Below are 14,440 nucleotides of genomic sequence, written 5' to 3'. Positions count from 1 at the left end.
TTATATACTGTAACGGCAAACACATGCGTGATTATTTCACATTTTCTTCCTTTTGCATAATTTACTGAATAGCGGTAATAAGCTGAAATCAAGTACGTTTCTACACGCAACGATTTTTTTTATAGGAAATTGACATTTATAAATTAAAGACAAAAGAACATATTTATTCTAATTTCCTATTCATTCAGAATGTTATCATTTAGTAGAATCGACCGGTGGGTCTTAAAGGAAAGAAAAACAATACTTGTTTTCTATCTTTCACACGTTTACATTTCTAAAGTATTTTTGTTCTGGTTATTGTCTTGATTTGTTCGTTTAATCTCATATAAATATCAAATATTTCGGCTTTTATGTTAAGAATGACCATCAATAAATAAATATGAAGAAAAAGCAATTATAATACCAGTATGTATGCCTTTCTCAACAAGCGTCATCAGTCACGTCATTTAGATGTTATATCCCCTAGCGGTAGTTATCCATATCTTTTAAGGTCCAATAAGACCGTCTACAACGTTCCCGTGCGCGGCTGTATGTTGTGTGACTTGAGCTTAGGTGACGGTCTCTAGGTAACGTGCGCTTACACTGGGATTTCAGCGACACTGGTTGGTGTAGGATGACATCAGGAAGCCAGTGGAAACGACACTTCACATAAATTGTGTCATTTCATTAAATTTTGTAAAACATGAGTAACATGACACGTAAACCTGTGTTAAAGAGTTACTTATCCGTCCTTCTTGTCTTCGGCGGGTCTTTCATATTCCAAGGTAAGGCAAGAAACTTGGCTTAAAACGTCAGTCTGATTCATTATGTCATTCCAATTGCTTATTTATTCTCTGTTCTGCAATCAAAAGTGGCTTTACTACTTTGGAAATCTAGTTATTGTCTTTATATGATTTTAGCCTAATTGTTTCTCTTTCTGAACGTCTAACAGTTGTTTCGCAGTTTTTTTCCTATAAAGACTCCATACCACAAGTTCAAAATAATCTCAAACCATATTAAATTAGGACTAGCTAAGTACACTTTGGTGTCAGAAAAATATATTTGTCGATATAGATACTTAGAACTGTACAATTTCCACCAAATTATCATTTTGATTAATTGAGTGCACAGTGAAATTATATATTATATACAAATTACGATGTGGTTTCTTCTATTTCTTTTTTTTTTTACCAAATGCGGTTTTAATTAATTGTTTTCGTTGTTCACGTTCTATTGCTGTCATTGTTCGCGTTGTATTAACTGTAAATGTTGCAAATATTGTTCTGTTTCTAGGGAACGTAACAATAATACATTATTCATCAGTGTATATTGTATTTATATTCGCATTAGTACCTATTATAAGGCAATAATTCGAATACATTCTAGAACTAGTAGTAGACGTTCTATATCTAATTCCAGCTTTTGCTGCTACATCGTATAGGGATGTTAGTTCATATATTAAATTTGTTCTGCTTCTCACAAAAATGGAATATTAATATATCGTTATAAAGATTAATGAAAGACATAAATCATTCTGTTCTTTTTTACATGCTGAAGAAATGTAGTATTACTACTCTAACTACGTAAGACAAATATATTGTGATAATAAACTATTTCCTAAAATCTGAAATAGTGGTTCTGTTTTGTATATCTGTAAAGGTATTGTGTTGTTGATATTATTGTTGAAACTAAAGAGTTACTACGCTACTAAAACAGTTCATATTGGTTGAAAGCCTCGTCTATTCTCTTGTTTCTAAATCTCTAGAGGTATTGCGTCGTTCTGCTTGGTGAAATTAAAAAAGTATTGTGTTGTTGTTCTGTTTATCAACACTGAAGAGTTACTACCCTACTCTACAGCTCTTGCATCTGTAAAAATATTGTATTGTTGTTCTGTTGATCAACACTGAAGAGTTACTACACTACTCTATAGCTCTTGCATCTGTAAAAATATTGTATTGTTGTTCTGTTGATCAACACTGAAGAGTTACTACACTACTCTATAGCTCTTGCATCTGTAAAAATATTGTATTGTTGTTCTGTTGATCAACACTGAAGAGTTACTACACTACTCTATAGCTCTTGCATCTGTAGAGGTATTGTGTTATTGTTCTGTTTATCAACACTGAAGAGTTACTACACTACTCTACAGTTCATACTTGCCAAACAGCTTCATGTTACTCTTTTCTTTCTACATCTGTAGGGATATTGTGTTCTTCTCTTTATCAAAAATGGAAAGATACTACACTACCTAGCAGCTTGTACTCGCTGAAAACTTTGTGTTACACTCTACTTTTGATATATGTAGAAGTACTACAGGTTTCGTAGTTTCTAAAAGCTTCGTGTTACTCTCTTGTTTCTACATCTCTAGATGTATTGTGTTGTTGTTGTTCTGTTTGTCGAAACTGAAGAATTAATACACTAGTATACAGTTCGTACTCCCTGAAAAGATTTGTAGCACTCTCTTGTTTTTACATCTTCAGAGGTATTATACTGTTTATCAAAGCTGAAGAGTTACTACACTACTGTACTGTTCGTACTTGATGAAAAGTTCCGTGCAACAGTCTTCTTCATATACATATAAAGGCGTTATGTTGTTCTGCTTATCAGAACTGAAGAATTACTACACTGTTGTGTGGCTGAAAGTTTTGTGTTATGCTTTTATTTCTACATCTGTAGATTATGGTGTTGTTGTTGTTCTGTTTATTGAAAAAAGAGACTTACTACACAACTACATAGTTTGTAGTGGCCGAAAGCTTCGTGTTACCCTCTTGTTTCTATATCTGTAGATGTCTTGTTTTCTGTTTTGTTTATGGAAAATGAAGACTAAATACATTATTATTCAGTAAAAACTCGCTGAAAAGGGTTTTTGTTTCTCTCTTGTTTTTTATCTGTTTCTTTAGTGGTAGTGTATTGTTCTGTTAATCGATACTGGAGAGTTACAATACTAATATACAAATTTGTATTATTGAAATGATCCATGCTATTCTCTTGTTTATACATCTGTAGATGTTTTCTGCTTTTGTTATGTTTGTCGAATGTGAATAGTTATTAAATTATAATAGAATTTGTACTCGCTGAAAAACTTAGTTCTACTCTCTTCTTTCTTGATCTGTTGTTGTTCAGTTAATCAAAACTGGATACTTACTACACTACTACACAGTTCCTACTGACTGAAAGCTTCGTTATAATATCTTGTTTCTACATCTGTATAGATTTGTATTGTTGTTCGGTTAATCAAAACTGGATGTTTACTACACTACTACACAGTTCCTGAGAGCTACGACTAGCTTTCTTGTTTCTAAATCTCTAAAGCTATAGTGTTGTTTTGTTTATCGAAACTGAAGAGTTACTGTACTACTACACAGTTCGCACTTCCTAAAAACTTTCTGTTACTCTCTTGTTTCTATATTTAGAGATATTCTATTGTTTTTCTGTTTATTGAAATTGAAGACTTACTATGCCTTCAGACGGTTCATACTAGCTGAAAAGTTTCATGTTACTTTTATATTTCTATACCTGTACAGAGATTGTGTTGATCTGTTTTTCAAAAATGAAGAGTCGCTACACTACTGTACAGTTGGTACTCGTTTTAAAAAGCCTCGTTTCTACATCTGTAAGAAATACGGTGTTGTTGTTCTGTTTATTAAGCAAAAGAGCTAGTACACAACCTCACAACAAGCTTCTACTTGCTGGAAGTTTCGCGATATCCTTTTCATCTACACTTCTAGAGATTTTGTGTTGTTGTTCCTTTCATCGAAACTGAGAAGTATAAAGGATAAAATTAAAGAAAAACATAATAAATTCACGAAGTTTAGATTGAGTACTATGATGGAAGATTTAAAGAAATATAGAACATCAAGAGATTTGATTAAACGAGAAATTAGTCAATCAAAAACTATATGGCAAAGGTAAGGATTTCTTTAAACACATTAAGAGTAAACAAAATTTTAAACTACGACTAAGGCCTTTGAGACATCATACAAGAAAGCTCATGTCTGATTATGATTATGAGATGGTTGGGTTATTAAATTGCATTTTTTCTTCAATATTTGCCAATGAAGATTTAAGCATTATTCCTCATCCTGAAAGTTGACAGATGAAAACAAGGTTGAACAAGATGATTACATTAATTCTGAGCTTGTTGCGAAAAAATCGGAACGTTCAAGGAATGATAATGCTTCTTGGTCAAATCATATTTACCCAAGAATTTAGAAAGAGGTTAAGGACTGGACAGGTGAGCCAGTTGCTATTATTTTGTCTAAGTCCTAGAATAGTGGGTAGGAGTCAGAATATTGATCCAGTAATTATAGGCCTATTAGTATTACACTAGTGGTGAGAAAAGGCTTTGAAAGTCTGATATAAGATGCTTTTCAAAGCCATTTAACAAAGCTGAAAATTTTGTTGGATAGTCAACATCGTTTTACTAGAGGAAAATCTTGCTCAACTAATCTTTTGACAGTCTTTGAAGAGGTTAATGCATATGTAGATGAAAGAACGTGTGTAGATTTGGTGTATCTGGATTTTCAGAAAGCATATGACGAGGTGCCACATACAAGGCTTGTTAAAAAAGGTTATCTCTGTGAGTGTGTGGGGGATAGGTTGACTCATTGGATAGAAAACTAGCTGGATGGGGGAAAAAGCAGAGGGTTGTTATAAATATAATTCAGTTAAACAATAAATTGTAACAAGTGGAGTACCTCAGGGCTCAGTGTTAGAGCCTCTGCCCTTTGGAATTTATATCAATGACGTTGATGAAGCAGTGGTCCATAAATTATTTAAATTTATTGGTGATTCTAAGGTTTTGAGTGTTGCTGGCTGCGAAGAGGATGTTGCTGATTTACAAAGGGATTTCTATTATTTGGCAGGTTAGGAGAATATATGACTGCTTGCTGTTATTATAATAAATGCAAGGTAATGCATGTGGGATATCATAATTTGAATTATGAGTATAATATTCATGGGAATAACTTTAACAGTGTAATGTAAGAAAAAGGTCAGGTGTTTTAGTTGATTAGTCACTTAAGCCATCGCAGCAATGAGTTGTTAGTAGTGGAAGGGCAAGTGGGCTTTTAGGTTGTATTTGCAGAAATACTGAATATAAGTATAAAACTTTTATAATCTCATTGTATAGGTCATTGATTAGGCCACATTTCCAGTACCGTCTTCAGTTATTGGTGACTTATCTTAAGAAGAAATTTAATTTTTAGAAGGGGTTTAGAGGAAGTCTTCTAGAATGATAGGTTGAAAGGTTATCATATAAGGAGAGGTTAAGATTTCTGGAATTATTTTTTTTCTTGCAAAAAAAAAGCGTTAGAGGATCTGATTGGGATAATTAACATTGTTAAAGGAATTAAAAGTTTGATTCATCATACTTCATAACTAGAATGATAATATTAGGAGATACAGATAGAAAGAAGGTGGTTAGCCTTTGGAATAGGTGTGGATGCGGTTGTGGGTGTTTAAGAGACGACGTGATAAATATTTGAATGATGAAATTTGGATTAGAATGTTTTATTTTTATTCTAAAGTTTAGTTTAGTAATTAGGACGGCTTAGGTGGGCCAACAGGTCTCTTGTTGTCCTTAAATGTATTTAAATACTAGACAGTTGGTACTGGCTGAAAGCTTCGTGTTACTGTATTGTTTTTATATCTGTAGAGGTGATATGTTGTTGTGTTTGTCCAAACTAAGGAGTTACTATACCATTATACAATTCTTACTTGCTGGAATGCGTGGTTGTACTTTCAGTGTTCTCTGTATGTAGAGACATTATGTTCATCGAAACTTAAGTGTTACTACATTAGTGTATAGTTCACATTCGCTGAATATTTTCGTCTTTCTCTCTCTCTTGTTTCTATGTCTGTAAAGATAATTTGTTGTATTCGGTTTATCAGAAGTAAAGAGTAAAAACAATACAACACAGTTCGTATTTGCTGAAATGTTTCTCCAGCTGTAAAAGTATTGTGTTGTTCTATTCATCAAAACTGAAGTGTTAATTCACTACTGTATATTTTGTACGTGCTCTGAATAAAGTTGCAACATCACTTTAATTTCCCATGAGCTGTTTTCAATTTTGTTTCAGCTAAAATATAGATGAATGACATTTTCTTGCTTGTGAGTTTACCTCATTCTCTTTCTATTCATTTTGTTTATTAGACTAATCGTACCAATATTTATTTAATTTGTGATATATTGTGCAATTTTGGTTCTATTAAAAGCTGTAAAATGAAAAAGGTTTCATTAACATACAAAGTGTTCTAAAGGTCTGTGAAGCTTAACATCAACGTTTTAGTAACTTTTAGGCGCTACCATTTATTTTTTAACTCTAAAAATATATTTGCCAAATAACTGAATGCATATCGTCTTAATTTCGTTAGGTTTATGACAGTTTTATCTTTTAATTGTCTAATAATTTCCTAAATAGAAAAATATCTATTAGTATGAAAGTATCAAATATAAGAATGTTTTAAACTTTACAGATTTGAAATTACTAACGATGAATAACTTAACAATGGTTTTAAAGGTGTAAGTGAATTTCATATACATATATATATATGATATTTTGTTATATGAGAAAGTAAAAAAAGTCAAAGAAGGGAAACACATTCCGCCTTGTCGAGAGAAAAAGAAAAGTTTATACATTATTTAAAATATTTGAAACTCATCTGGCCACTAGATTAATAACTGACAGAAACATCATCAGGTCGCTTTTAACTAAACCGCTATTCAGTTGATGTGCATTGTTTGAAACAAAACCACCAAAATCTTGCACAACCAGCTGTATTAAGGTACAAACCAAGTATACTTTGATAACATGAATCATCTAGAAATTTTAGCCACGCCTGTCTGTGTGATTTGAAAGTTATTCTCCTTTGTGGGGTTATTTCATTGTGTTTATTGCCAGAATGCACGAGACTTTTAAACTGTGTTTTTATTTTGTTTTTTGAATAGTAACATAGAACTTCGAGATATTTACAATCGATTAGTTTTTCTTTACAGAATTTAATCAGCCATTTGTGAATAATTGTCGTTTTAAATTTGAGTTGCTGTCAAGGTATCAAACTGTTTTAATATAGTCAATTTACTGCAATAAGCATATTATAAAGGGGAAGTCAAGATTATAGAACTCCTCGACAAGCACCTCAAAAGAACCTTTAATCATTTATCATTCATAATTATAACTCGTGTTATCTCCAAAAAAAAGCTATTTTGAAATATGTCAATCCTAGGGGTATCATTTCATCCTGCACATGATGAAGACCATATCAGTGTCTGTTAATCACAAACTATTCTGTGTGTTAAGGTACAATAGAAAACAAAATGAACTTACACACGATGTTTTATATTCTGTGCTGCTTTTAAAATTACTTCCTCCATAATCGATCCCATTCAGGCTGATGGCCTTGCATGAAACTATTGTCCGACACCATAGTTTTCATTCTAACAAGCTTTCCGAAGGATGACAGGCTCAACTTTTCCACAGTTCCTCCACTGTACGTGGATATTAGCTTCAAATGCTATATTTGAACAGACAAAAAGCATAAAGATACCCTGGAGCAGCTCCAGGAAGATTTGATATGTAGTGACCGAATGGGGTAGTAGTGATTCCAATTTTTCGGCACACTTTTTCATGAAAACAGCTGTCGATTTCGAGATGTGGATGGATGTTTTTAAACTGCTGGTTTGTTAACCATTATCTATTTAAAATTCTAAATTATTTATTCTGTTTTTAACAGGAAAAAGTATATGTCCAGCTTCATCACAATTGCTTTTGGGTCTGAGAGTTCTCTTTCAATACCATAACCTTCACTCTGTGGATGAAGGTGTTGTGCCGGATTGACTTGGCATACAATATCGAAGCCCCTTCCTGTATTAAGCGCTTTGCTGTGCGAGTTTTCTGTTTCTATTGAAACCACTAAAGACTTTCTTCTTCGAAATGTTGCATCTTTTGGCTTTCTTCTTCGAAATGTTACATCTTTTGGCTTTTCATTGTTTAATAGTTTTCCTATACAATTGTTCTTCCTCGGTAAAGTCTGGCCTATTGTTTCTGCTGTATGTAATTCCTTGGTGGTATCATAGACCGAATGTTCGGATATTCATCTTGAATCAAATAAACAGAGGTTAAACATGATGATCGGGCTCCGTGTCTTGCATCTGATCTGCAGCAACAGCCACAGAATTTAAGCGTAAAATCGGTATTTTTATTTTCGAAGGAATTAGTCACGGAAGGTTGGTGTTCCATAGTTCAATATGATACTTATAGTAACTACGATGTAGAATTCACTTCAATTATATATAATTACCTTTTCAAACTCACACTCATTTTAAGCATGACACAAATGAACATGGCTCCAGAATAAGAGAACTTATTGAAAGTTGTCTGGACTGATCTAAATAAGTTTATCTGATTTATACTGCTCTTCACCTCAGCAAGCTTGAGTGTACGACACATCACTGATCAATAAGACTGCAAATATCACATCAGAACAATCCTCGTAGCGAAAGGCATGATAAACTGGGATATTACTTCACATAATCCCATTATTTCATATCACTGAATAATTATATTATATTTCAATAAAAGATCCCCGATGTGAAAAGGCCTGATGAGCTGTTATATCCCTTCACTAGATCCTATAGTTTTATACATTGCCGTAGAAAGTCAAGCCATTACCACAGCTAAATAATGTGACACAAGATGTGTGCATATCCCACTACGTCATGCAAAGCATGCAATTTCTAGAGGGATCTGGGAGCTTGCCCCAGAAAAATGTTTAAAATATAATGATATGAAATTGAATTTTGAGCCATTATAACTACAGATACTGCATACACACACAACGTAATGTATTGAATTAAAAGAAGTAAGTTTTAATACATAAGTTGTAGCTATACATGCCATAAAAAAGTTGTCAGACCATGGCCTGATTGGCATTATCTTTTCCTACGGCTCTGTAATATATCATTAAACAATAAAAATGTAAGTGTTACAAGAGGAAGATTCTCATGGTGAAAGGCCTGGCAACCTTTGATATCACTTCAGTAGATCCGTTTGCGTTATTAATAACTCAGGAAAATTAATTAAAAGTTTAGTTGTTGTTTTTTCATTTTAGGTTTCCGTGAACAAACATAAGGGACAGATTTTCCCTTTTCATTACCAAAAATTTGATCCATAATCCACCCTTCATGTTAATTAGACAACGCAAAAAATGAGAATGTATTAATTCATAATTAGCAAAGTCTTGTTTTAAAAAACGAAAAACACGGAAATACAAATATGGTAACATATGTATGTCATTAGAACATAATCAGGTACTTAACACGCTTTTAAAAACAGAATAAAATTAAATATCAGATGTGTAGCTCGGGATGTTTCAAAGGAAAAATCATTATGTCTGAGGAAAGGTTACTACATTTTATTGTTGTTAGTACACACATGCCCATCCTCCTGATGACTCGGCAGTAAGTATGAGGGCTTATAACGCTGAAAATCTCGTTTCGATTCTTGAGGTGGGCAATGCACAGATAGCCCATCGTGTAGCTTTGCGCTCAACAACAAACAAACAAAGTACAAACACATCGACAATGTAACACAATATGAACATTTAGTTCAAATATACCAAAAATTCGTCAAAGGTAGAAAACTGATTGTATGTATGTTCATCCTCCATGCACTTGATCATAAATATTCCGAGCCGAAAAAGGATGCTGTGTGTGCCATACAGCCTTACACTGCATTCATGAAATTGCATCATTTTCTGCTTTCTTAACACTCAGCAAACCTCTTTTGAAAATGGTGAAACACAAAGGTATGTTTGTTTGTTTTGGATTTCGCGCAAAGCTACACGAGGGCTATCTGCATTAGCCGTCCCTAATGTAACAGTTTAAGACTAGAGGGAAGGCAGCTAGTCATCACAAAACGCAAAGGACTTGCTTCTTTCTCATATTTCATTGTGGAGACAATTTATTTTTTGGTTCTTACTTAAATTATTTTCTTCTTTAGACGTCGATAATGCGTTTACTTATTTTTTCCGATAGTTTGATAACGTGGATGTCCTAATCTATTTCACTTTTTACTCATTTTTATTCTTTTTTTCTTGTTTGTTTGTAATTAAACACAGAGCTGCACGATGGGCTATCTGTGCTCTGCCCACCGCGGGTATCGAAACCGGATTCTAATGTTGTAAGTCCGCAGACATACCGCTGTGCCACTGGGGGAGGGGATCCTTATAATTAACATAATTTCAAAAATGGCTCCATTTTATTTTACTCTCTCTCACTTATTTTTCTGTTCCTAAAACAGTATGCAAAAATATTTTTCATGATTATTATTATTCAAATTATTAGCAAGATTTGTAGAAAACAAGTGCACGTATTATCAAAATTTTTCTGGATTTGTGGTCTTATATTTCTTTCGTAATTTTTGTTCAGTTTGAAATGGTTGAAAACATTTCTTGTATCAATGAATATCTATGACATTTGGTAAGCTTGAATAATTTTAAATACATATATTATATATATATATATAACATATGAACTTCAGTTGGACATGTAACTCATGTAGATTATTTGGTTTTATGTAGGTGAAATATTTTATTAAAGCTAATGGGAAAAAAATTGAAAGTCTTCGATACAAGTACTTCACCGAATACAGAGATGGTAAAGATATTCAAACTTTTCATTGCAAATATTGGTTTGGTTTGTTCTGAATTTCGCTCAAAGCTACACGAGGACTATCTGCGCTAGCCGTCCATAATTTAGCAGTGATAGACTAGAGGGAAGGCAGATAGTCAACAATACCCACAGCCAACTCTTGAGTAACTCTTTTACCAATGAAATGTTTGATTGACCGTCACATTATAACGCCCCCACGGCAGAAAGGGAGAGCATGTTCCATGACGTGATTCGAATCCGCGAACCGCAGGTTGCGAGTCAAGTGACCTAACCGCCAGGTCATACCAGGCCTTTCATTACAAATAATCCCCACTGAAACACATGTAGTTCATATGGTACACTGATGCCTATCAACAGTTTGAGTCAAGATGCCACAGGAGTGACATTATTTCAATATTCTTCTGACAGCCAAATTCACTGCAATAAGACATTGTTTCAAGCATTCTTCTAACAGCTATGACCAATATTCTGAAGACCACTGAGCGAGGTAATGTAACATTTCAGCCAAACTAATCATTCCTTAATCTATATAAACTTTGAGACAAGTCCTGAAATTAAAAATCACATCTAGCATTGAATCAATCTCCGTGGGCAGAAAACATAGGGCTGCAGAAAATTATATTCAGAGCTCCATGCTGTTGAACTTCATGTTTAACCTGCAACCAATTAGTCATAACTATGAATATAAGGCATCGAATCTTGCAATTCCTTGAGCATCAAATTTAGGGTAAAGACAAAAGAAAAACACTTTTTTTTTTAGTAATGAATACTGCTACTCATAGTGTTTTGTTTTCAGTTGGCAGATCCATGACTTGACGAAAGGTTCTAGAGCACTGTGAATAGAACAGTTTTAAAAGTGGTATAGGTATTATTGTAGCTTAGGTCAGCATTGATATAATTTGATTACAAGGTTCACAACATTTTCAGGATGAAAGTGCACCATGACATTATGTGATGAGTAGAAACAATTATACTTTAGAAAGCTTAAAGCATCAACATGAATTCAGAGACAAGCCTCAAAATCTCACTACGGTTAGAGCTACTTTGCCAGAAAGGTGGGGTGGTGGTGAGTACTTATTCCATCAAATGGTTACAAGGTGTGCTATATTGACATTTTCGGAAATATAACCTATTATTCAATTTGAAAATAGTTACCAATATTATAACAGATCTTAAATAAAAACCCAACTGACAAACATCTGAAGATTTCTTTAATCGTTCGTTAGGCTGAAGCTCTGTCTATGAGCAAACGTTCTACCATTCCTATTCTGTCCAATAAAGATCGACTTCTAAAGTATTCTCGAGAGTTCTTCTTGTTATTATACACATACATATATATATATATATATTCTGAACTTGATTATGTTCACAAAGACAATTTTTACGCAAAAGATTTTTATATTAAATGTTATCTATTATAACCATAGGTCAAATGAGCTAAACATAAAAGTTGTTATATACCTTAAGACAAACATTTTTATCTTTCCTTTACTACTGCTGTTACAAAACTAACTGTTTTGAACAATAACAATCACATCCTTTCATTATCTTTGTTTTTTTGCTCTCGCTTCTATTAAAGGATATTATTATTTACGTCTTTCAACATTACGAACTGGTTAATATTCTATGACACCTATATTCAGAGTGAACGCGGAGGAATGCTAAACAAAGGCAATTACAAATAGCAGGATAACGTAATACAACTTATAGTGCAAATTCCTGAAGTTTTAAATTCCACGTGAAAAATAAATAACTAGACAAGTTCTACAGGCAATGAAACAATCTGTTTGCTCTAAACTTTTCAGTAAACGCACGTTACAATAGATAATTGTTTAAGACGACAAAGATATTCTGAAATCTTCAAACTTTCAGTGGTTATCTACAAAGAACAAATAAGAAATTTATAAATTACGCAGTACTTTGTGCTATTTACAAACTTTAGAAAAATTAACAGTGTTACAAGCACAAATTAAGTTAGGAAAACAACAAAGATGTACAAAAATATACATTTGTGTTGTTTTCCTTACATAATTAGTGCTTATAAAGCTATTGATCTTTATAATAAATATGTTTTTTGATATTATTGTTGGACTTAATTTTGAAAATTATTAGAATTTTATGTTCCCTAGGTTACTGCTAAATTGAAAAAGGAAGGGGTTCGTGTCAGTTCATTACTTCCATAATACTAAATAGTACAGAAAATTCTATTCTCAGAACTGATACTGTAAACTGTTGGTTCTGAGGTTCTTGAATTGTTTCTAATAATATAATGTGTCTCTGGAAGACTTCACTTGTTAGTTCTTGGGAGGAGAATAATTGAAATTTGAGAATTTGACTTGTTACTTGCAAGATGATATTATATGACAAGAAGGTTCCACTGGCAGGAAAAGCATGAGGACAATGCATTGATGTTATGCTTTTGGACAAAAATATACAAAAGAAGTGCAATATTAAGCACAATTATGCTTTCTAATTCATAATTAATGGTTAACATGGAATAATTCATATTAAAGAAACTTAAGAAAATCCTTTAGAAAAGGATAGCAGAGAAATGAAGACTAATTAGGCTAGAATATAGAATAACAATCATGAGTTGTGTTTCTGTACAACGTGATATTTAACTTAATAAACTAATGAACTACATTAAGCCTAAGTAGGCAAGAAGATGGTTTGTTGTTAAGTTCAAAGACTACACAATGGACTATCTGTGCTTTTCTCGCCACGGGTATCTAAACCCTGACTTTAGCGTTACAAGTCTTCAGACTTACCGCTGTGCCAGGGGCACAAGAAGATGGAATATATAACTTAAGTTGTGTCTCTATATAACATGATATTTAATTTAGCAAGCTATTGAGCTAAATTGAATCTAATTAGGCAAAAACTAGAATACTAGCATAAGTTGTGTTTCTTTTGAAAAACTATGGTATAGAAATAATCACATGAGAAAATTATACGTAATATTAGAAAATACTGATAACTCTGTAGGTATATGTTGTTGTATTTCTGTGGATTATTATGTAATAACTTCTACCAGAAGAGCTGCTAAAATTACAATAAAATTTTAATAAGTATAACCAATAATCAATAGTCGTAATAATGAGTAACAGTCAAACTAAAAATAGCTTCTACATAAAAATTATACCCTAGATAATTAGTTAGGTTATCTCGCTCTTGTCCGAATTTTTCAAATCTCCAACTAGCCCACTAACGTTTCAAAAGTTGGGAAGAAAGAAGACTGGAAAGTGGCAAATAAGTAAAATGTATAAACTTCCTAATCAGCAACAAATTAGAAAAGTCTATTGAGAATTTCAAATGGTCTGAAATTGAATTAACTGTTAAATTTAAATTTCGTAGTTAAATTGTACTTTGGATTTAGCAGTTAAGTAAAAGCCGATATATAGCCAGTTTGTGACATTTGCTAACAAGATTGATACACACAGTTTTCTTTTTTTAACACAAATACGTTTTAATATACATACAAAAATACAATTTACAATAAAAGTTATTACAAACAATGATTTATAAACAAAAGTTTCACAAACTTACAAGCAATATAAGGTCTTCTTTCTAGTCTGGAACTTCTCTGATATCTTATTGAGGGTTCACACTGAGCGAGTTGATTAGGAGTTGATGTAGATATAATTCACTTAACAGGGACCTAGCTAGCTTTGTTCTTCGTTGTTCACCAGCTACACACGCCGAGTTTTCCACCGTTGACGTTAAATGATGTTTTCGTAAAAGTACTAATGTCCGATGAGAATCCACTGAAGTTAAATGATTTGTAATGTT

The 14,440-nt window shown here is 32.8% G+C and overlaps 1 protein-coding gene across 2 annotated transcripts in view; it reads left to right on the top strand.

Moving 5' to 3' along the window:
* Positions 1-517: 517 nt before the first annotated feature.
* The window catches only part of LOC106465977 (Down syndrome cell adhesion molecule-like), a 95,254-nt gene continuing 81,331 nt past the window's right edge, over positions 518-14,440 (top strand). The window contains exon 1 of one of the 2 annotated variants that reach the window (XM_022393939.1): positions 518-764. In XM_022393939.1, the coding sequence (XP_022249647.1) occupies positions 683-764 (82 nt within the window). In that variant the 5' untranslated portion in view covers positions 518-682. The remainder of the gene's footprint in view (positions 765-14,440) is intronic. The other variant, XM_022393940.1, reaches the window with a different exon arrangement.

This window comes from Limulus polyphemus, unplaced genomic scaffold (genome assembly GCF_000517525.1).
Source record: "Limulus polyphemus unplaced genomic scaffold, Limulus_polyphemus-2.1.2 Scaffold2109, whole genome shotgun sequence".
Taxonomy (NCBI): domain Eukaryota; kingdom Metazoa; phylum Arthropoda; class Merostomata; order Xiphosura; family Limulidae; genus Limulus; species Limulus polyphemus.
Note: the sequence above shows the minus strand (reverse complement) of the source record. Positions and strands in the feature narration are given on the sequence as shown.